General features: G+C 34.4%; 1 protein-coding gene and 1 long non-coding RNA gene across 7 annotated transcripts; both read right to left on the reverse strand.

The window, feature by feature from the left end:
- Positions 1 to 1,261: 1,261 nt before the first annotated feature.
- On the reverse strand, positions 1,262 to 24,214 carry LOC145204549 (uncharacterized). The gene is made up of 8 exons (XM_080077143.1): positions 24,088 to 24,214; positions 21,633 to 21,734; positions 16,106 to 16,207; positions 10,142 to 10,243; positions 6,818 to 6,920; positions 4,108 to 5,173; positions 3,494 to 3,596; positions 1,262 to 1,849 (listed from the first exon to the last, which is right to left on the reverse strand). Exons 1-6 carry the CDS (start codon positions 24,212 to 24,214, stop codon positions 5,107 to 5,109), a joined length of 603 nt encoding a protein of 200 aa, XP_079933269.1. The 3' UTR covers positions 1,262 to 1,849; positions 3,494 to 3,596; positions 4,108 to 5,106.
- On the reverse strand, positions 7,910 to 20,402 carry LOC145204058 (uncharacterized). 6 transcript variants are annotated; one of them, XR_013853440.1, is made up of 4 exons: positions 19,618 to 20,402; positions 9,705 to 9,807; positions 8,435 to 8,497; positions 7,910 to 8,116 (listed from the first exon to the last, which is right to left on the reverse strand). It is a non-coding gene; the product is annotated as an uncharacterized LOC145204058 (long non-coding RNA). The 6 variants fall into 6 exon arrangements; XR_013853439.1 differs by lacking the exon at positions 19,618 to 20,402 and adding an exon at positions 12,325 to 12,667; XR_013853438.1 differs by lacking the exon at positions 19,618 to 20,402 and adding an exon at positions 10,578 to 10,683.
- Positions 24,215 to 24,609: the final 395 nt, after the last annotated feature.

Here is a 24,609-nt window from a genome sequence, read left to right on the forward strand (position 1 = left end):
GGCTAGTTATAAACAACAAAATTATGTATGTCATTCTAGTCTATCACCCCTGGTGAAAAAGATTTTATGATGACAAAAAACTCACTACCATGGTAATTGATCATTTGCAAAAAAGTTGATACCTAAAACCATTGCTTTTTTAATGTCCTTATAGAGCAAAACAAAATACCGTATAAATGTAGGGGTGCATTCACGAAGAAAAGAATCTGTCAGTAAATCCAAGCTATGATTCAAATGTCTGTATGTATGTGTCCTTTGGTGACTTTGCACGCCTGTAAAGAGAATACAAAAAGACATTTAGAAGTGAAATCAAAGTTTTTTCTTAGTAAACTGAAAAACTGAGTCATCGGCAGACAATGTTTCCAAGTTAAATTGAAACTCAAACTTTTAGAATATTATTCCAAAAACGAGTTACCAAACGATTTTGTCTTTGATCTTCATAATTTTGCGACAAAACGACCAAAAACAGTCTCAACTTTTAAGATAAAAATTTTCGCCACGTCTGTTTACAAACAGCTGATCGCTGATGACGCATAGTTTATTTTTACAGTTGTTCGATAAATATGTTTCGCGCTCAATATTTTTCGAAAATAAATGCATATTAACGAACTCCTGAACTTGCTATTCCATCGAGGCGTAAAAGTTTAACTTGCAAATCACTTTTGCAGCAAAAAGACGCACTACTATCGTTCTTAGGCCAATGAAACGGTACTTCTTTATTTGAGTTTGCATTCGGCAAAACGTCATCACGCGATCATTTTTTTCAAAAAAAGAATTTATTACCCATTTATTGGCACAAAACAAAATCGGACATAGCAAGCAGTAGCTCAATTTCGGCACTGGAAACTTCTGGAAAAATTTTACGTCATAACTAACCACTGAAATCATATTTGCCAAACTCATGAATTATTGCGTCACGTTAATTAGATTCAGAAAACTTCACTAATAAAGTTTTTAAACAACTTCGGCAAATTAAAACACAAAATATTATTCTAACTCCAACAGTGCATTTTCCCCAAATTCATGCCGCAATTGATAACAAAGTATTTTTTTATGGTATCACTTTTCATCACATGGTCATTAGTGCCTGACCAAATTTGCACAAAAAGCTTGTAAACAAACATTTTTGACAAATCTCAACGGTTACATGTGATTTTATGGACTCCTTTTATTCTATGTTTAAATCAATCTCTATCTGCCTTCTCAAGAAACAACGCAAACATAATCAAGAGATACTTTACAACATGCAAAACAACACTGATCAATCTAGAAGAAAACTTTATTCACGCCAAAAACATGCAACAGATTTTGAACACAGGCGAAAACATACAAAATAGGATCGACTAAAAAATGACATTTCATTTACTGGAAGCATGCCTTCTACAAAACACACCTTCTATTAAAACTATTTCAGTAACCTTACTGTCTGAAGCGATGCAATGTCAAATGTTTTCAAGCAGGCAGGTTTCTAAAATCAAGGGACACACTAATGAACATATACAGCAATTAGGCTACAAATACAAAGTAGAAACAACAATTGGAGCTGAAAGGATAGGGGTTTGTATCCACATAAGTTAGCCTGTTTGAATCAAAACATAAAAATAACGGCTGGAATTTGAATGTAAGATGTCTTATCAAATGTTACCTTCTGAGACCAACACATCAACCCAGAAATGAAAAACGGAAAGACACAATCCCAGTACTATACTCACATGTGGCTTAAAGAGTGCAAATCTGAAAGTATGTTTTTTTGACGGGTTTCAATTACACAGCTTTAAAAACTTACAGCGAAAAAAAAGATGCGGAACCCATGGGTTTAGCATATGTATCCTTCGGCGACTTTGCACGCCTGTAATAAGAATACAAAAAGACATTTAGAAGTGAAATCAAAGTTTAAAATGCACATGTGGCTTTACCAAGCTTATAGTTCTCAAGAATATTTTGTGGCAAGTGTCAGCTACACTTGACCATGAAATTTGTTTCCGGGCCAAACATAAACAGCACAGCAATGCAGGCTAGTTATAAACAACAAAATTATGTATGCCATTCTAGTCTATCACCCCTGGTGAAAAAGATTTCATGATGACAAAAAACTCACTATCATGGTAATTGATCATTTGCAAAAAAGTTGATACCTAAAACCATTGCTTTTTTAATGTCCTTATAGAGCAAAACCAAATACCGTATAAATGTAAGGGTGGATGCACGAAGAAAAGAATCTGTCAGTAAATCCAAGCTATGATTCAAATGTCTGTATGTATGTGTCCTTTGGCGACTTTGCACGCCTGTAATAAGAATACAAAAAGACATTCAGAAGTGAAATCAAAGTTTAAAATGCACATGTGGCTTTACCAAGCTTATAGTTCTCAAGAATATTTTGTGGCAAGTGTCAGCTACACTTGACCATGAAAATTTGTTTCCGGGCCAAACATAAACAGCACAGCAATGCAGACTAGTTACAAACAACAAAATTATGTATGCCATTCTAGTCTATCACCCCTGGTGAAAAAGATTTCATGATGACAAAAAACTCACTATCATGGTAATTGATCATTTGCAAAAAAGTTGATACCTAAAACCATTGCTTTTTTAATGTCCTTATAGAGCAAAACCAAATACCGTATAAATGTAAGGGTGCATTCACGAAGAAAAGAATCTGTCAGTAAATCCAAGCTATGATTCAAATGTCTGTATGTATGTGTCCTTTGGCGACTTTGCACGCCTGTAATAAGAATACAAAAAGACATTTAGAAGTGAAATCAAAGTTTAAAATGCACATGTGGCTTTACCAAGCTTATAGTTCTCAACAATATTTTGTGGCAAGTGTCAGCTACACTTGACCATGAAAATTTGTTTCCGGACCAAACATAAACAGCACAGCAATGCAGGCTAGTTATAAACAACAAAATTATGTATGCCATTCTAGTCTATCACCCCTAGTGAAAAAGATTTCATGATGACAAAAAACTCACTATCATGGTAATTGATCATTTGCAAAAAAGTTGATACCTAAAACCATTGCTTTTTTAATGTCCTTATAGAGCAAAACCAAATACCGTATAAATGTAAGGGTGCATTCACGAAGAAAAGAATCTGTCAGTAAATCCAAGCTATGATTCAAATGTCTGTATGTATGTGTCCTTTGGCGACTTTGCACGCCTGCAATAAGAATACAAAAAGACATTTAGAAGTGAAATCAAAGTTTAAAATGCACATGTGGCTTTACCAAGCTTATAGTTCTCAACAATATTTTGTGTCAAGTGTCAGCTACACTTGACCATGAAAATTTGTTTCCGGGCCAAACATAAACAGCACAGCAATGCAGGCTAGTTATAAACAACAAATTATGTATGCCTATTCTACTCTATCACCCCTGGTGAAAAAGATTTAATGATGACAAAAAACTCACTATCATGGTAATTGATCATTTGCAAAAAAGTTGATACCTAAAACCATTGCTTTTTTAATGTCCTTATAGAGCAAAACCAAATACCGTATAAATGTAGGGGTGCATTCACGAAGAAAAGAATCTGTCAGTAAATCCAAGCTATGATTCAAATGTCTGTATGTATGTGTCCTTTGGTGACTTTGCACGCCTGTAAAGAGAATACAAAAAGACATTTAGAAGTGAAATCAAAGTTTTTTCTTAGTAAACTGAAAAACTGAGTCATCGGCAGACAATGTTTCCAAGTTAAATTGAAACTCAAACTTTTAGAATATTATTCCAAAAACGAGTTACCAAACGATTTTGTCTTTGATCTTCATAATTTTGCGACAAAACGACCAAAAACAGTCTCAACTTTTAAGATAAAAATTTTCGCCACGTCTGTTTACAAACAGCTGATCGCTGATGACGCATAGTTTATTTTTACAGTTGTTCGATAAATATGTTTCGCGCTCAATATTTTTCGAAAATAAATGCATATTAACGAACTCCTGAACTTGCTATTCCATCGAGGCGTAAAAGTTTAACTTGCAAATCACTTTTGCAGCAAAAAGACGCACTACTATCGTTCTTAGGCCAATGAAGCGGTACTTCTTTATTTGAGTTTGCATTCGGCAAAACGTCATCACGCGATCATTTTTTTCAAAAAAAGAATTTATTACCCATTTATTGGCACAAAACAAAATCGGACATAGCAAGCAGTAGCTCAATTTCGGCACTGGAAACTTCTGGAAAAATTTTACGTCATAACTAACCACTGAAATCATATTTGCAAAACTCATGAATTATTGCGTCACGTTAATTAGATTCAGAAAACTTCACTAATAAAGTTTTTGAACAACTTCGGCAAATTAAAACACAAAATATTATTCTAACTCCAACAGTGCATTTTCCCCAAATTCATGCCGCAATTGATAACAAAGTATTTTTTTATGGTATCACTTTTCATCACATGGTCATTAGTGCCTGACCAAATTTGCACAAAAAGCTTGTAAACAAACATTTTTGACAAATCTCAACGGTTACATGTGATTTTATGGACTCCTTTTATTCTATGTTTAAATCAATCTCTATCTGCCTTCTCAAGAAACAACGCAAACATAATCAAGAGATACTTTACAACATGCAAAACAACACTGATCAATCTAGAAGAAAACTTTATTCACGCCAAAAACATTCAACAGATTTTGAACACAGGCGAAAACATACAAAATAGTATCGACTAAAAAATGACATTTCATTTACTGGAAGCATGCCTTCTACAAAACACACCTTCTATTAAAACTATTTCAGTAACCTTACTGTCTGAAGCGATGCAATGTCAAATGTTTTCAAGCAGGCAGGTTTCTAAAATCAAGGGACACACTAATGAACATATACAGCAATTAGGCTACAAATACAAAGTAGAAACAACAATTGGAGCTGAAAGGATAGGGGTTTGTATCCACATAAGTTAGCCTGTTTGAATCAAAACATAAAAATAACGGCTGGAATTTGAATGTAAGATGTCTTATCAAATGTTACCTTCTGAGACCAACACATCAACCCAGAAATGAAAAACGGAAAGACACAATCCCAGTACTATACTCACATGTGGCTTAAAGAGTGCAAATCTGAAAGTATGTTTTTTTGACGGGTTTCAATTACACAGCTTTAAAAACTTACAGCGAAAAAAAAGATGCGGAACCCATGGGTTTAGCATATGTATCCTTCGGCGACTTTGCACGCCTGTAATAAGAATACAAAAAGACATTTAGAAGTGAAATCAAAGTTTAAAATGCACATGTGGCTTTACCAAGCTTATAGTTCTCAAGAATATTTTGTGGCAAGTGTCAGCTACACTTGACCATGAAATTTGTTTCCGGGCCAAACATAAACAGCACAGCAATGCAGGCTAGTTATAAACAACAAAATTATGTATGCCATTCTAGTCTATCACCCCTGGTGAAAAAGATTTCATGATGACAAAAAACTCAATATCATGGTAATTGATCATTTGCAAAAAAGTTGATACCTAAAACCATTGCTTTTTTAATGTCCTTATAGAGCAAAACCAAATACCGTATAAATGTAAGGGTGGATGCACGAAGAAAAGAATCTGTCAGTAAATCCAAGCTATGATTCAAATGTCTGTATGTATGTGTCCTTTGGCGACTTTGCACGCCTGTAATAAGAATACAAAAAGACATTCAGAAGTGAAATCAAAGTTTAAAATGCACATGTGGCTTTACCAAGCTTATAGTTCTCAAGAATATTTTGTGGCAAGTGTCAGCTACACTTGACCATGAAAATTTGTTTCCGGGCCAAACATAAACAGCACAGCAATGCAGACTAGTTACAAACAACAAAATTATGTATGCCATTCTAGTCTATCACCCCTGGTGAAAAAGATTTCATGATGACAAAAAACTCACTATCATGGTAATTGATCATTTGCAAAAAAGTTGATACCTAAAACCATTGCTTTTTTAATGTCCTTATAGAGCAAAACCAAATACCGTATAAATGTAAGGGTGCATTCACGAAGAAAAGAATCTGTCAGTAAATCCAAGCTATGATTCAAATGTCTGTATGTATGTGTCCTTTGGCGACTTTGCACGCCTGTAATAAGAATACAAAAAGACATTTAGAAGTGAAATCAAAGTTTAAAATGCACATGTGGCTTTACCAAGCTTATAGTTCTCAACAATATTTTGTGGCAAGTGTCAGCTACACTTGACCATGAAAATTTGTTTCCGGGCCAAACATAAACAGCACAGCAATGCAGGCTAGTTATAAACAACAAAATTATGTATGCCATTCTAGTCTATCACCCCTGGTGAAAAAGATTTCATGATGACAAAAAACTCAATATCATGGTAATTGATCATTTGCAAAAAAGTTTATACCTAAAACCATTGCTTTTTTAATGTCCTTATAGAGCAAAACCAAATACCGTATAAATGTAAGGGTGCATTCACGAAGAAAAGAATCTGTCAGTAAATCCAAGCTATAATTCAAATGTCTGTATGTATGTGTCCTTTGGCGACTTTGCATGCCTGTAATAAGAATACAAAAAGACATTTAGAAGTGAAATCAAAGTTTAAAATGCACATGTGGCTTTACCAAGCTTATAGTTCTCAAGAATATTTTGTGTCAAGTGTCAGCTACACTTGACCATGAAAATTTGTTTCCGGGCCAAACATAAACAGCACAGCAATGCAGGCTAGTTATAAACAACAAATTATGTATGCCTATTCTACTCTATCACCCCTGGTGAAAAAGATTTAATGATGACAAAAAACTCACTATCATGGTAATTGATCATTTGCAAAAAAGTTGATACCTAAAACCATTGCTTTTTTAATGTCCTTATAGAGCAAAACCAAATACCGTATAAATGTAGGGGTGCATTCACGAAGAAAAGAATCTGTCAGTAAATCCAAGCTATGATTCAAATGTCTGTATGTATGTGTCCTTTGGTGACTTTGCACGCCTGTAAAGAGAATACAAAAAGACATTTAGAAGTGAAATCAAAGTTTTTTCTTAGTAAACTGAAAAACTGAGTCATCGGCAGACAATGTTTCCAAGTTAAATTGAAACTCAAACTTTTAGAATATTATTCCAAAAACGAGTTACCAAACGATTTTGTCTTTGATCTTCATAATTTTGCGACAAAACGACCAAAAACAGTCTCAACTTTTAAGATAAAAATTTTCGCCACGTCTGTTTACAAACAGCTGATCGCTGATGACGCATAGTTTATTTTTACAGTTGTTCGATAAATATGTTTCGCGCTCAATATTTTTCGAAAATAAATGCATATTAACGAACTCCTGAACTTGCTATTCCATCGAGGCGTAAAAGTTTAACTTGCAAATCACTTTTGCAGCAAAAAGACGCACTACTATCGTTCTTAGGCCAATGAAGCGGTACTTCTTTATTTGAGTTTGCATTCGGCAAAACGTCATCACGCGATCATTTTTTTCAAAAAAAGAATTTATTACCCATTTATTGGCACAAAACAAAATCGGACATAGCAAGCAGTAGCTCAATTTCGGCACTGGAAACTTCTGGAAAAATTTTACGTCATAACTAACCACTGAAATCATATTTGCAAAACTCATGAATTATTGCGTCACGTTAATTAGATTCAGAAAACTTCACTAATAAAGTTTTTGAACAACTTCGGCAAATTAAAACACAAAATATTATTCTAACTCCAACAGTGCATTTTCCCCAAATTCATGCCGCAATTGATAACAAAGTATTTTTTTATGGTATCACTTTTCATCACATGGTCATTAGTGCCTGACCAAATTTGCACAAAAAGCTTGTAAACAAACATTTTTGACAAATCTCAACGGTTACATGTGATTTTATGGACTCCTTTTATTCTATGTTTAAATCAATCTCTATCTGCCTTCTCAAGAAACAACGCAAACATAATCAAGAGATACTTTACAACATGCAAAACAACACTGATCAATCTAGAAGAAAACTTTATTCACGCCAAAAACATTCAACAGATTTTGAACACAGGCGAAAACATACAAAATAGTATCGACTAAAAAATGACATTTCATTTACTGGAAGCATGCCTTCTACAAAACACACCTTCTATTAAAACTATTTCAGTAACCTTACTGTCTGAAGCGATGCAATGTCAAATGTTTTCAAGCAGGCAGGTTTCTAAAATCAAGGGACACACTAATGAACATATACAGCAATTAGGCTACAAATACAAAGTAGAAACAACAATTGGAGATGAAAGGATAGGGGTTTGTATCCACATAAGTTAGCCTGTTTGAATCAAAACATAAAAATAACGGCTGGAATTTGAATGTAAGATGTCTTATCAAATGTTACCTTCTGAGACCAACACATCAACCCAGAAATGAAAAACGGAAAGACACAATCCCAGTACTATACTCACATGTGGCTTAAAGAGTGCAAATCTGAAAGTATGTTTTTTTGACGGGTTTCAATTACACAGCTTTAAAAACTTACAGCGAAAAAAAAGATGCGGAACCCATGGGTTTAGCATATGTATCCTTCGGCGACTTTGCACGCCTGTAATAAGAATACAAAAAGACATTTAGAAGTGAAATCAAAGTTTAAAATGCACATGTGGCTTTACCAAGCTTATAGTTCTCAAGAATATTTTGTGGCAAGTGTCAGCTACACTTGACCATGAAATTTGTTTCCGGGCCAAACATAAACAGCACAGCAATGCAGGCTAGTTATAAACAACAAAATTATGTATGCCATTCTAGTCTATCACCCCTGGTGAAAAAGATTTCATGATGACAAAAAACTCAATATCATGGTAATTGATCATTTGCAAAAAAGTTGATACCTAAAACCATTGCTTTTTTAATGTCCTTATAGAGCAAAACCAAATACCGTATAAATGTAAGGGTGGATGCACGAAGAAAAGAATCTGTCAGTAAATCCAAGCTATGATTCAAATGTCTGTATGTATGTGTCCTTTGGCGACTTTGCACGCCTGTAATAAGAATACAAAAAGACATTCAGAAGTGAAATCAAAGTTTAAAATGCACATGTGGCTTTACCAAGCTTATAGTTCTCAAGAATATTTTGTGGCAAGTGTCAGCTACACTTGACCATGAAAATTTGTTTCCGGGCCAAACATAAACAGCACAGCAATGCAGACTAGTTACAAACAACAAAATTATGTATGCCATTCTAGTCTATCACCCCTGGTGAAAAAGATTTCATGATGACAAAAAACTCACTATCATGGTAATTGATCATTTGCAAAAAAGTTGATACCTAAAACCATTGCTTTTTTAATGTCCTTATAGAGCAAAACCAAATACCGTATAAATGTAAGGGTGCATTCACGAAGAAAAGAATCTGTCAGTAAATCCAAGCTATGATTCAAATGTCTGTATGTATGTGTCCTTTGGCGACTTTGCACGCCTGTAATAAGAATACAAAAAGACATTTAGAAGTGAAATCAAAGTTTAAAATGCACATGTGGCTTTACCAAGCTTATAGTTCTCAACAATATTTTGTGGCAAGTGTCAGCTACACTTGACCATGAAAATTTGTTTCCGGGCCAAACATAAACAGCACAGCAATGCAGGCTAGTTATAAACAACAAAATTATGTATGCCATTCTAGTCTATCACCCCTGGTGAAAAAGATTTCATGATGACAAAAAACTCAATATCATGGTAATTGATCATTTGCAAAAAAGTTTATACCTAAAACCATTGCTTTTTTAATGTCCTTATAGAGCAAAACCAAATACCATATAAATGTAGGGGTGCATTCACGAAGAAAAGAATCTGTCAGTAAATCCAAGCTATAATTCAAATGTCTGTATGTATGTGTCCTTTGGCGACTTTGCATGCCTGTAATAAGAATACAAAAAGACATTTAGAAGTGAAATCAAAGTTTAAAATGCACATGTGGCTTTACCAAGCTTATAGTTCTCAACAATATTTTGTGGCAAGTGTCAGCTACACTTGACCATGAAAATTTGTTTCCGGACCAAACATAAACAGCACAGCAATGCAGGCTAGTTATAAACAACAAAATTATGTATGCCATTCTAGTCTATCACCCCTAGTGAAAAAGATTTCATGATGACAAAAAACTCACTATCATGGTAATTGATCATTTGCAAAAAAGTTGATACCTAAAACCATTGCTTTTTTAATGTCCTTATAGAGCAAAACCAAATACCGTATAAATGTAGGGTGCATTCACGAAGAAAAGAATCTGTCAGTAAATCCAAGCTATGATTCAAATCTCTGTATGTATGCGTCCTTTGGCGACTTTGCACGCCTGCAATAAGAATACAAACAGACATTTAGAAGTGAAATCAAAGTTTAAAATGCACATGTGGCTTTACCAAGCTTATAGTTCTCAACAATATTTTGTGGCAAGTGTCAGCTACACTTGACCATGAAAATTTGTTTCCGGGCCAAACATAAACAGCACAGCAATGCAGGCTAGTTATAAACAACAAATTATGTATGCCTATTTTACTCTATCACCCCTGGTGAAAAAGATTTAATGATGACAAAAAACTCACTATCATGGTAATTGATCATTTGCAAAAAAGTTGATACCTAAAACCATTGCTTTTTTAATGTCCTTATAGAGCAAAACCAAATACCGTATAAATGTAGGGGTGCATTCACGAAGAAAAGAATCTGTCAGTAAATCCAAGCTATGATTCAAATGTCTGTATGTATGTGTCCTTTGGCGACTTTGCACGCCTGTAATAAGAATACAAAAAGACATTTAGAAGTGAAATCAAAGTTTAAAATGCACAGGTGGCTTTACCAAGCATATAGTTCTCAAGAATATTGTGAGGCAAGTGTCAGCTACACTTGACCATGAAAATTTGTTTCCGGGCCAAACATAAACAGCACAGCAATGCAGGATAGTTATAGGCAACAAATTATGTACATCATTCTAGTCCAATGCTCTTCAACCGGTGTGCAAGGTGCACCAAAACATGCATGGGGTGCACCAGTACGAAAAGGTATACAAGGGTGCATCACAAACTTTTAATGAACCATTAATATTTGACTTACAAGATATTAGAAAAAAGATGTAGGTTTCAACTCATGTACAACACCAAGGTAAACTTTTTCCATGGTTTATACCTGTGTCCAGTTTGATAGTGTCTGTGTTACATTCGGGTGATGATTTTTTCGCCAATGTTTCATAGAAAATTTGCGAACATATGTTTGGAGTTATTTGACAAAATGATATGCATAACAATTTTTCATATCGCTTTTTATCTCAGTTTACCTTTTAAGTAAACAGGGTGCATGAGTTCGTCACAACAACTTCAAGGGTTCACCACACCAAAAAAGATTGAAGAGCACTGTTCTAGTCTATCACCCCTATGAAAAACATTTCATAATGACAAAAAACTCACTATCATGGTAATTGATCATTTGCAAAAAAGTTGATACCTAAAACCTTTGCTTTTTTAATGTCCTCATTGAGCAAAACCAAATACCGTAGAAAAATAGGTGTGAAATCACGAAGAAAAGAATCTGTCAGCAAATCCAGCTATGATTCAAATGCCGGTATGTATGTGTGACACACATAATGTGTCCTTTGGCTATTTTGCACGTCTGTAATAAGAACACAAAAAAACATTTAGAAGTGAAATCAAAGTTAAAAATGCACATGTGGCTTTACCAAGCTTATAGTTCTCAAGAATATTTTGTGGCAAGTGTCAGCTACACTTGACCATGAAAATTTGTTTCCGGGCCAAACATAAATAGCACAGCAATGCAGGCTAGTTATAAACAACAAAATTATGTATGCCATTCTAGTCTATCACCCCTGGTGAAAAAGATTTTATGATGACAAAAAACCAAATATCATTGTAATTGATCATTTGCAAAAAAGTTGATACCTAAAACCATTGCTTTTTTAATGTCCTTATAGAGCAAAACAAAATACCGTATAAATGTAGGGGTGCATTCACGAAGAAAAGAATCTGTCAGTAAATCCAAGCTATGATTCAAATGTCTGTATGTATGCATCCTTTGGCGACTTTGCACGCCTGCAATAAGAATACAAAAAGACATTTAGAAGTGAAATCAAAGTTTAAAATGCACATGTGGCTTTACCAAGCTTATAGTTCTCAAGAATATTTTGTGGCAAGTGTCAGCTACACTTGACCATGAAAATTTGTTTCCGGGCCAAACATAAACAGCACAGCAATGCAGGCTAGTTACAAACAACAAAATTATGTATGCCATTCTAGTCTATCACCCCTGGTGAAAAAGATTTCATGATGACAAAAAACTCACTATCATGTTAATTGATCATTTGCAAAAAAGTTTGTACCTAAAACCATTGCTTTTTTAATGTCCTTATAGAGCAAAACCAAATACCGTATAAATGTAGGTGTGCATTCACGAAGAAAAGAATCTGTCAGTAAATCCAAGCTATGATTCAAATGTCTGTATGTATGTGTCCTTTGGCGACTTTGCACGCCTGTAATAAGAATACAAAAAGACATTCAGAAGTGAAATCAAAGTTTAAAATGCACATGTGGCTTTACCAAGCTTATAGTTCTCAAGAATATTTTGTGGCAAGTGTCAGCTACACTTGACCATGAAAATTTGTTTCCGGGCCAAACATAAACAGCACAGCAATGCAGGCTAGTTACAAACAACAAAATTATGTATGCCATTCTAGTCTATCACCCCTGGTGAAAAAGATTTCATAATGACAAAAAACTCACTGTCATGGTAATTGATCATTTGCAAAAAAGTTTATACCTAAAACCATTGCTTTTTTAATGTCCTTATAGAGCAAAACCAAATACCATAGAAATGTAGGGGTGCATTCACGAAGAAAAGAATCTGTCAGTAAATCCAAGCTATGATTCAAATGTCTGTATGTATGTGTCCTTTGGCGACTTTGCACGCCTGTAATAAGAATACAAAAAGACATTTAGAAGTGAAATCAAAGTTTAAAATGCACAGGTGGCTTTACCAAGCATATAGTTCTCAAGAATATTGTGAGGCAAGTGTCAGCTACACTTGACCATGAAAATTTGTTTCCGGGCCAAACATAAACAGCACAGCAATGCAGGATAGTTATAGGCAACAAATTATGTACATCATTCTAGTCCAATGCTCTTCAACCGGTGTGCAAGTTGCACCAAAACATGCATGGGGTGCACCAGTACGAAAAGGTATACAAGGGTGCATCACAAACTTTTAATGAACCATTAATATTTGACTTACAAGATATTAGAAAAAAGATGTAGGTTTCAACTCATGTACAACACCAAGGTAAACTTTTTCCATGGTTTATACCTGTGTCCAGTTTGATAGTGTCTGTGTTACATTCGGGTGATGTTTGGATATCGAGTGATGATTTTTTCGCCAATGTTTCATAGAAAATTTGCGAACATATGTTTGGAGTTATTTGACAAAATGATATGCATAACAATTTTTCATATCGCTTTTTATCTCAGTTTACCTTTTAAGTAAACAGGGTGCATGAGTTCGTCACAACAACTTCAAGGGTTCACCACACCAAAAAAGATTGAAGAGCACTGTTCTAGTCTATCACCCCTATGAAAAACATTTCATAATGACAAAAAACTCACTATCATGGTAATTGATCATTTGCAAAAAAGTTGATACCTAAAACCTTTGCTTTTTTAATGTCCTCATTGAGCAAAACCAAATACCGTAGAAAAATAGGTGTGAAATCACGAAGAAAAGAATCTGTCAGCAAATCCAGCTATGATTCAAATGCCGGTATGTATGTGTGACACACATAATGTGTCCTTTGGCTATTTTGCACGTCTGTAATAAGAACACAAAAAAACATTTAGAAGTGAAATCAAAGTTAAAAATGCACATGTGGCTTTACCAAGCTTATAGTTCTCAAGAATATTTTGTGGCAAGTGTCAGCTACACTTGACCATGAAAATTTGTTTCCGGGCCAAACATAAATAGCACAGCAATGCAGGCTAGTTATAAACAACAAAATTATGTATGCCATTCTAGTCTATCACCCCTGGTGAAAAAGATTTTATGATGACAAAAAACTCACTATCATGGTAATTGATCATTTGCAAAAAAGTTGATACCTAAAACCATTGCTTTTTTAATGTCCTTATAGAGCAAAACAAAATACCGTATAAATGTAGGGGTGCATTCACGAAGAAAAGAATCTGTCAGTAAATCCAAGCTATGATTCAAATGTCTGTATGTATGTGTCCTTTGGCGACTTTGCACGCCTGTAAAGAGAATACAAAAAGACATTTAGAAGTGAAATCAAAGTTTTTTCTTAGTAAACTGAAAAACTGAGTCATCGGCAGACAATGTTTCCAAGTTAAATTGAAACTCAAACTTTTAGAATATTATTCCAAAAACGAGTTACCAAACGATTTTGTCTTTGATCTTCATAATTTTGCGACAAAACGACCAAAAACAGTCTCAACTTTTAAGATAAAAATTTTCGCCACGTCTGTTTACAAACAGCTGATCGCTGATGACGCATAGTTTATTTTCACAGTTGTTCAATAAATATGTTTCGCGCTCAATATTTTTCGAAAATAAATGCATATTATCGAACTCCTGAACTTGCTATTCCATCGAGGCGTAAAAGTTTAACTTGCAAATCACTTTTGCAGCAAAAAGACGCACTACTATCGTTCTTAGGCCAATGAAACGGTACTTCTTTATTTGAGTTTGCTTTCGGCAAAACGTCATCACGCGATCATTTTTTTCAAAAAAAGAATTTATTACCCATTTATTGGCACAAAACAAAATCGGACATAGCAAGCAGTAGCTCAATTTCGGCACTGGAAACTTCTGGAAAAATTTTACGTCATAACTAAACACTGAAATCATATTTGCAAAACTCATGAATTATTGCGTCACGTTAATTAGATTCAGAAAACTTCACTAATAAAGTTTTTAAACAACTTCGGCAAATTAAAACACAAAATATTATTCTAACTCCAAAAGTGCAATTTTTTCCCCAAATTCATGCCGCAATTGATAACAATGTATTTTTTATGGCATCACTTTTCATCACATGGTCATTAGTGCGTGACCAAATTTCCACAAAAAGCTTGTAAACAAACATTTTTGACAAATCTCAACGGTTACATGTGATTTTATGGACTCCTTTTATTCTATGTTTAAATCAATCTCTATCTGCCTTCTCAAGAAACAACGCAAACATAATCAAGAGATACTTTACAAAATGCAAAACAACACTGATCAATCTAGAAGAAAACTTTATTCACGCCAAAAACATGCAACAGATTTTGAACACAGGCGAAAACATACAAAATAGTATCGACTAAAAAATGACATTTCATTTACTGGAAGCATGCCTTCTACAAAACACACCTTCTATTAAAACTATTTCAGTAACCTTACTGTCTGAAGCGATGCAATGTCAAATGTTTTCAAGCAGGCAGGTTTGTAAAATCAAGGGACACACTAATGAACATATACAGCAATTAGGCTACAAATACAAAGTAGAAACAACAATTGGTGCTGCAAGGATAGGGGTTTGTATCCACATAAGTTAGCCTGTTTGAATCAAAACATAAAAATAACGGCTGGAATTTGAATGTAAGATGTCTTATCAAATGTTACCTTCTGAGACCAACACATTAACCCAGAAATGAAAAAATGGAAAGACACAATCCCAGTACTATACTCACATGTGGCTTAAAGAGTGCAAATCTGAAAGTATGTTTTTTGACGGGTTTCAATTACACAGCTTTAAAAACTTACAGCGAAGAAAAAGATGCGGAACCCATGGGTTTAGCATATGTATCCTTCGGCGACTTTGCACGCCTGTAATAAGAATACAAAAAGACATTTAGAAGTGAAATCAAAGTTTAAAATGCACATGTGGCTTTACCAAGCTTATAGTTCTCAACAATATTTTGTGGCAAGTGTCAGCTACACTTGACCATGAAAATTTGTTTCCGGGCCAAACATAAACATCACAGCAATGCAGGCTAGTTATAAATAACAAAATTATGTATGCCATTCTAGTCTATCACCCCTAGTGAAAAAGATTTCATGATGACAAAAAACTCACTATCATGGTAATTGATCATTTGCAAAAAAGTTGATACCTAAAACCATTGCTTTTTTAATGTCCTTATAGAGCAAAACCAAATACCGTAGAAATGTAGGGTGCATTCACGAAGAAAAGAATCTGTCAGTAAATCCAAGCTATGATTCAAATGTCTGTATGTATGCGTCCTTTGGCGACTTTGCACGCCTGCAATAAGAATACAAAAAGACATTTAGAAGTGAAATCAAAGTTAAAAATGCACATGTGGCTTTACCAAGCTTATAGTTCTTAAGAATATTTTGTGGCAAGTGTCAGCTACACTTGACCATGAAAATTTGTTTCCGGGCCAAACATAAACAGCACAGCAATGCAGGATAGTTATAGGCAACAAATTATGTACATCATTCTAGTCCAATGCTCTTCAACCGGTGTGCAAGGTGCACCAAAACATGCATGGGGTGCACCAGTATGAAAAGGTATACAAGGGTGCATCACAAACTTTTAATGAACCATTAATATTTGACTTACAAGATATTAGAAAAAAGATGTAGGTTTCAACTCATGTACAACACCAAGGTAAACTTTTTCCATGGTTTATACCTGTGTCCAGTTTGATAGTGTCTGTGTTACATTCGGGTGATGATTTTTTCGCCAATGTTTCATAGAAAATTTGCGAACATATGTTTGGAGTTATTTGACAAAATGATATGCATAACAATTTTTCATATCGCTTTTTATCTCAGTTTACCTTTTAAGTAAACAGGGTGCATGAGTTCGTCACAACAACTTCAAGGGTTCACCACACCAAAAAAGATTGAAGAGCACTGTTCTAGTCTATCACCCCTATGAAAAACATTTCATAATGACAAAAAACTCACTATCATGGTAATTGATCATTTGCAAAAAAGTTGATACCTAAAACCTTTGCTTTTTTAATGTCCTCATTGAGCAAAACCAAATACCGTAGAAAAATAGGTGTGAAATCACGAAGAAAAGAATCTGTCAGCAAATCCAGCTATGATTCAAATGCCGGTATGTATGTGTGACACACATAATGTGTCCTTTGGCTATTTTGCACGTCTGTAATAAGAACACAAAAAAACATTTAGAAGTGAAATCAAAGTTAAAAATGCACATGTGGCTTTACCAAGCTTATAGTTCTCAAGAATATTTTGTGGCAAGTGTCAGCTACACTTGACCATGAAAATTTGTTTCCGGGCCAAACATAAATAGCACAGCAATGCAGGCTAGTTATAAACAACAAAATTATGTATGCCATTCTAGTCTATCACCCCTGGTGAAAAAGATTTTATGATGACAAAAAACCAAATATCATTGTAATTGATCATTTGCAAAAAAGTTGATACCTAAAACCATTGCTTTTTTAATGTCCTTATAGAGCAAAACAAAATACCGTATAAATGTAGGGGTGCATTCACGAAGAAAAGAATCTGTCAGTAAATCCAAGCTATGATTCAAATGTCTGTATGTATGCATCCTTTGGCGACTTTGCACGCCTGCAATAAGAATACAAAAAGACATTTAGAAGTGAAATCAAAGTTTAAAATGCACATGTGGCTTTACCAAGCTTATAGTTCTCAAGAATATTTTGTGGCAAGTGTCAGCTACACTTGACCATGAAAATTTGTTTCCGGGCCAAACATAAACAGCACAGCAATGCAGGCTAGTTACAAACAACAAAATTATGTATGCCATTCTAGTCTATCACCCCTGGTGAAAAAGATTTCATGATGACAAAAAACTCACTATCATGTTAATTGATCATTTGCAAAAAAGTTTGTACCTAAAACCATTGCTTTTTTAATGTCCTTATAGAGCAAAACAAAATACCGTATAAATGTAGGTGTGCATTCACGAAGAAAAGAATCTGTCAGTAAATCCAAGCTATGATTCAAATGTCTGTATGTATGTGTCCTTTGGCGACTTTGCACGCCTGTAATAAGAATACAAAAAGACATTCAGAAGTGAAATCAAAGTTTAAAATGCACATGTGGCTTTACCAAGCTTATAGTTCTCAAGAATATTTTGTGGCAAGTGTCAGCTACACTTGACCATGAAAATTTGTTTCCGGGCCAAACATAAACAGCACAGCAATGCAGGCTAGTTACAAACAACAAAATTATGTATGCCATTCTAGTCTATCACCCCTGGTGAAAAAGATTTCATAATGACAAAAAACTCACTGTCATGGTAATTGATCATTTGCAAAAAAGTTTATACCTAAAACCATTGCTTTTTTAATGTCCTTATAGAGCAAAACCAAATACCATAGAAATGTAGGGGTGCATTCACGAAGAAAAGAATCTGTCAGTAAATCCAAGCTATGATTCAAATGTCTGTATGTATGTGTCCTTTGGCGACTTTGCACGCCTGTAATAAGAATACAAAAAGACATTTAGAAGTGAAATCAAAGTTTAAAATGCACAGGTGGCTTTACCAAGCATATAGTTCTCAAGAATATTGTGAGGCAAGTGTCAGCTACACTTGACCATGAAAATTTGTTTCCGGGCCAAACATAAACAGCACAGCAATGCAGGATAGTTATAGGCAACAAATTATGTACATCATTCTAGTCCAATGCTCTTCAACCGGTGTGCAAGTTGCACCAAAACATGCATGGGGTGCACCAGTACGAAAAGGTATACAAGGGTGCATCACAAACTTTTAATGAACCATTAATATTTGACTTACAAGATATTAGAAAAAAGATGTAGGTTTCAACTCATGTACAACACCAAGGTAAACTTTTTCCATGGTTTATACCTGTGTCCAGTTTGATAGTGTCTGTGTTACATTCGGGTGATGTTTGGATATCGAGTGATGATTTTTTCGCCAATGTTTCATAGAAAATTTGCGAACATATGTTTGGAGTTATTTGACAAAATGATATGCATAACAATTTTTCATATCGCTTTTTATCTCAGTTTACCTTTTAAGTAAACAGGGTGCATGAGTTCGTCACAACAACTTCAAGGGTTCACCACACCAAAAAAGATTGAAGAGCACTGTTCTAGTCTATCACCCCTATGAAAAACATTTCATAATGACAAAAAACTCACTATCATGGTAATTGATCATTTGCAAAAAAGTTGATACCTAAAACCTTTGCTTTTTTAATGTCCTCATTGAGCAAAACCAAATACCGTAGAAAAATAGGTGTGAAATCACGAAGAAAAGAATCTGTCAGCAAATCCAGCTATGATTCAAATGCCGGTATGTATGTGTGACACACATAATGTGTCCTTTGGCTATTTTGCACGTCTGTAATAAGAACACAAAAAAAACATTTAGAAGTGAAATCAAAGTTAAAAATGCACATGTGGCTTTACCAAGCTTATAGTTCTCAAGAATATTTTGTGGCAAGTGTCAGCTACACTTGACCATGAAAATTTGTTTCCGGGCCAAACATAAATAGCACAGCAATGCAGGCTAGTTATAAACAACAAAATTATGTATGCCATTCTAGTCTATCACCCCTGGTGAAAAAGATTTTATGATGACAAAAAAACAAATATCATGGTAATTGATCATTTGCAAAAAAGTTGATACCTAAAACCATTGCTTTTTTAATGTCCTTATAGAGCAAAACAAAATACCGTAGAAATGTAGGGGTGCATTCACGAAGAAAAGAATCTGTCAGTAAATCCAAGCTATGATTCAAATGTCTGTATGTATGTGTCCTTTGGCGACTTTGCACGCCTGTAAAGAGAATACAAAAAGACATTTAGAAGTGAAATCAAAGTTTTTTCTTAGTAAACTGAAAAACTGAGTCATCGGCAGACAATGTTTCCAAGTTAAATTGAAACTCAAACTTTTAGAATATTATTCCAAAAACGAGTTACCAAACGATTTTGTCTTTGATCTTCATAATTTTGCGACAAGACGACCAAAAACAGTCTCAACTTTTAAGATAAAAATTTTCGCCACGTCTGTTTACAAACAGCTGATCGCTGATGACGCATAGTTTATTTTCACAGTTGTTCAATAAATATGTTTCGCGCTCAATATTTTTCGAAAATAAATGCATATTATCGAACTCCTGAACTTGCTATTCCATCGAGGCGTAAAAGTTTAACTTGCAAATCACTTTTGCAGCAAAAAGACGCACTACTATCGTTCTTAGGCCAATGAAACGGTACTTCTTTATTTGAGTTTGCTTTCGGCAAAACGTCATCACGCGATCATTTTTTTCAAAAAAAGAATTTATTACCCATTTATTGGCACAAAACAAAATCGGACATAGCAAGCAGTAGCTCAATTTCGGCACTGGAAACTTCTGGAAAAATTTTACGTCATAACTAAACACTGAAATCATATTTGCAAAACTCATGAATTATTGCGTCACGTTAATTAGATTCAGAAAACTTCACTAATAAAGTTTTTAAACAACTTCGGCAAATAAAAACACAAAATATTATTCTAACTCCAAAAGTGCAATTTTTTCCCCAAATTCATGCCGCAATTGATAACAATGTATTTTTTATGGCATCACTTTTCATCACATGGTCATTAGTGCGTGACCAAATTTCCACAAAAAGCTTGTAAACAAACATTTTTGACAAATCTCAACGGTTACATGTGATTTTATGGACTCCTTTTATTCTATGTTTAAATCAATCTCTATCTGCCTTCTCAAGAAACAACGCAAACATAATCAAGAGATACTTTACAAAATGCAAAACAACACTGATCAATCTAGAAGAAAACTTTATTCACGCCAAAAACATGCAACAGATTTTGAACACAGGCGAAAACATACAAAATAGTATCGACTAAAAAATGACATTTCATTTACTGGAAGCATGCCTTCTACAAAACACACCTTCTATTAAAACTATTTCAGTAACCTTACTGTCTGAAGCGATGCAATGTCAAATGTTTTCAAGCAGGCAGGTTTGTAAAATCAAGGGACACACTAATGAACATATACAGCAATTAGGCTACAAATACAAAGTAGAAACAACAATTGGTGCTGCAAGGATAGGGGTTTGTATCCACATAAGTTAGCCTGTTTGAATCAAAACATAAAAATAACGGCTGGAATTTGAATGTAAGATGTCTTATCAAATGTTACCTTCTGAGACCAACACATTAACCCAGAAATGAAAAACGGAAAGACACAATCCCAGTACTATACTCACATGTGGCTTAAAGAGTGCAAATCTGAAAGTATGTTTTTTGACGGGTTTCAATTACACAGCTTTAAAAACTTACAGCGAAGAAAAACATGCGGAACCCATGGGTTTAGCATATGTATCCTTCGGCGACTTTGCACGCCTGTAATAAGAATACAAAAAGACATTTAGAAGTGAAATCAAAGTTTAAAATGCACATGTGGCTTTACCAAGCTTATAGTTCTCAACAATATTTTGTGGCAAGTGTCAGCTACACTTGACCATGAAAATTTGTTTCCGGGCCAAACATAAACATCACAGCAATGCAGGCTAGTTATAAATAACAAAATTATGTATGCCATTCTAGTCTATCACCCCTAGTGAAAAAGATTTCATGATGACAAAAAACTCACTATCATGGTAATTGATCATTTGCAAAAAAGTTGATACCTAAAACCATTGCTTTTTTAATGTCCTTATAGAGCAAAACCAAATACCGTAGAAATGTAGGGTGCATTCACGAAGAAAAGAATCTGTCAGTAAATCCAAGCTATGATTCAAATGTCTGTATGTATGCGTCCTTTGGCGACTTTGCACGCCTGCAATAAGAATACAAAAAGACATTTAGAAGTGAAATCAAAGTTAAAAATGCACATGTGGCTTTACCAAGCTTATAGTTCTTAAGAATATTTTGTGGCAAGTGTCAGCTACACTTGACCATGAAAATTTGTTTCCGGGCCAAACATAAACAGCACAGCAATGCAGGCTAGTTATAAACAACAAAATTATGTATGCCATTCTAGTCTATCACCCCTGGTGAAAAAGATTTCATAATGACAAAAAACTCAATATCATGGTAATTGATCATTTGCAAAAAAGTTTATACCTAAAACCATTGCTTTTTTAATGTCCTTATAGAGCAAAACAAAATACCGTAGAAATGTAGGGGTGCATTCACGAAGAAAAGAATCTGTCAGTAAATCCAAGCTATGATTCAAATGTCTGTATGTATGTGTCCTTTGGCGACTTTGCACGCCTGTAAAGAGAATACAAAAAGACATTTAGAAGTGAAATCAAAGTTTTTTCTTAGTAAACTGAAAAACTGAGTCATCGGCAGACAATGTTTCCAAGTTAAATTGAAACTCAAACTTTTAGAATATTATTCCAAAAACGAGTTACCAAACGATTTTGTCTTTGATCTTCATAATTTTGCGACAAGACGACCAAAAACAGTCTCAACTTTTAAGATAAAAATTTTCGCCACGTCTGTTTACAAACAGCTGATCGCTGATGACGCATAGTTTATTTTCACAGTTGTTCAATAAATATGTTTCGCGCTCAATATTTTTCGAAAATAAATGCATATTAACGAACTCCTGAACTTGCTATTCCATCGAGGCGTAAAAGTTTAACTTGCAAATCACTTTTGCAGCAAAAAGACGCACTACTATCGTTCTTAGGCCAATGAAACGGTACTTCTTTATTTGAGTTTGCATTCGGCAAAACGTCATCACGCGATCATTTTTTTCAAAAAAAGAATTTATTACCCATTTATTGGCACAAAACAAAATCGGACATAGCAAGCAGTAGCTCAATTTCGGCACTGGAAACTTCTGGAAAAATTTTACGTCATAACTAAACACTGAAATCATATTTGCCAAACTCATGAATTATTGCGTCACGTTAATTAGATTCAGAAAACTTCACTAATAAAGTTTTTAAACAACTTCGGCAAATTAAAACACAAAATATTATTCTAACTCCAAAAGTGCAATTTTTTCCCCAAATTCATGCCGCAATTGATAACAATGTATTTTTTTATGGTATCACTTTTCATCACATGGTCATTAGTGCGTGACCAAATTTCCACAAAAAGCTTGTAAACAAACGTTTTTGACAAATCTCAACGGTTACATGTGATTTTATGGACTCCTTTTATTCTATGTTTAAATCAATCTCTATCTGCCTTCTCAAGAAACAACGCAAACATAATCAAGAGATACTTTACAAAATGCAAAACAACACTGATCAATCTAGAAGAAAACTTTATTCACGCCAAAAACATGCAACAGATTTTGAACACAGGCGAAAACATACAAAATAGTATCGACTAAAAAATGACATTTCATTTACTGGAAGCATGCCTTCTACAAAACACACCTTCTATTAAAACTATTTCAGTAACCTTACTGTCTGAAGCGATGCAATGTCAAATGTTTTCAAGCAGGCAGGTTTGTAAAATCAAGGGACACACTAATGAACATATACAGCAATTAGGCTACAAATACAAAGTAGAAACAACAATTGGTGCTGAAAGGATAGGGGTTTGTATCCACATAAGTTAGCCTGTTTGAATCAAAACATAAAAATAACGGCTGGAATTTGAATGTAAGATGTCTTATCAAATGTTACCTTCTGAGACCAACACATTAACCCAGAAATGAAAAACGGAAAGACACAATCCCAGTACTATACTCACACGTGGCTTAAAGAATGCAAATCTGAAAGTATGTTTCTTGACGGGTTTCAATTACACAGCTTTAAAAACTTACAGCGAAGAAAAAGATGCGGAACCCATGGGTTTAGCATATGTATCCTTCGGCTACTTTGCATGCCTGTAATAAGAATACAAAAAGACATTTAGAAGTGAAATCAAAGAACTTTAAAATGCACATGTGGCTTTACCAAGCTTATAGTTCTCAAGAATATTTTATGGCAAGTGTCAGCTACACTTGACCATGAAAATTTGTTTCCGGGCCAAACATAAACAGCACTGCAATGCAGGCTAGTTATAAATAACAAAATTATGTATGCCATTCTAGTCTATCACCCCTAGTGAAAAAGATTTCATGATGACAAAAAACTCACTGTCATGGTAATTGATCATTTGCAAAAAAGTTGATACCTAAAACCATTGCTTTTTTAATGTCCTTATAGAGCAAAACCAAATACCGTAGAAATGTAGGGTGCATTCACGAAGAAAAGAATCTGTCAGTAAATCCAAGCTATGATTCAAATGTCTGCATGTATGCGTCCTTTGGCGACTTTGCACGCCTGTAATAAGAATACAAAAAGACATTTAGAAGTGAAATCAAAGTTTAAAATGCACATGTGGCTTTACCAAGCTTATAGTTCTCAACAATATTTTGTGGCAAGTGTCAGCTACACTTGACCATGAAAATTTGTTTCCGGGCCAAACATAAACAGCACAGCAATGCAGGCTAGTTATAAACAACAAATTATGTATGCCTATTCTACTCTATCACCCCTGGTGAAAAAGATTTAATGATGACAAAAAACTCACTATCATGGTAATTGATCATTTGCAAAAAAGTTGATACCTAAAACCATTGCTTTTTTAATGTCCTTATAGAGCAAAACCAAATACCGTAGAAATGTAGGGGTGCATTCACGAAGAAAAGAATCTGTCAGTAAATCCAAGCTATGATTCAAATGTCTGTATGTATGTGTCCT

The sequence above is a fragment of the Phallusia mammillata genome, chromosome 8, assembly GCF_965637545.1.
Source record: "Phallusia mammillata chromosome 8, kaPhaMamm4.hap1.1, whole genome shotgun sequence".
Lineage (NCBI taxonomy): Eukaryota > Metazoa > Chordata > Ascidiacea > Phlebobranchia > Ascidiidae > Phallusia > Phallusia mammillata.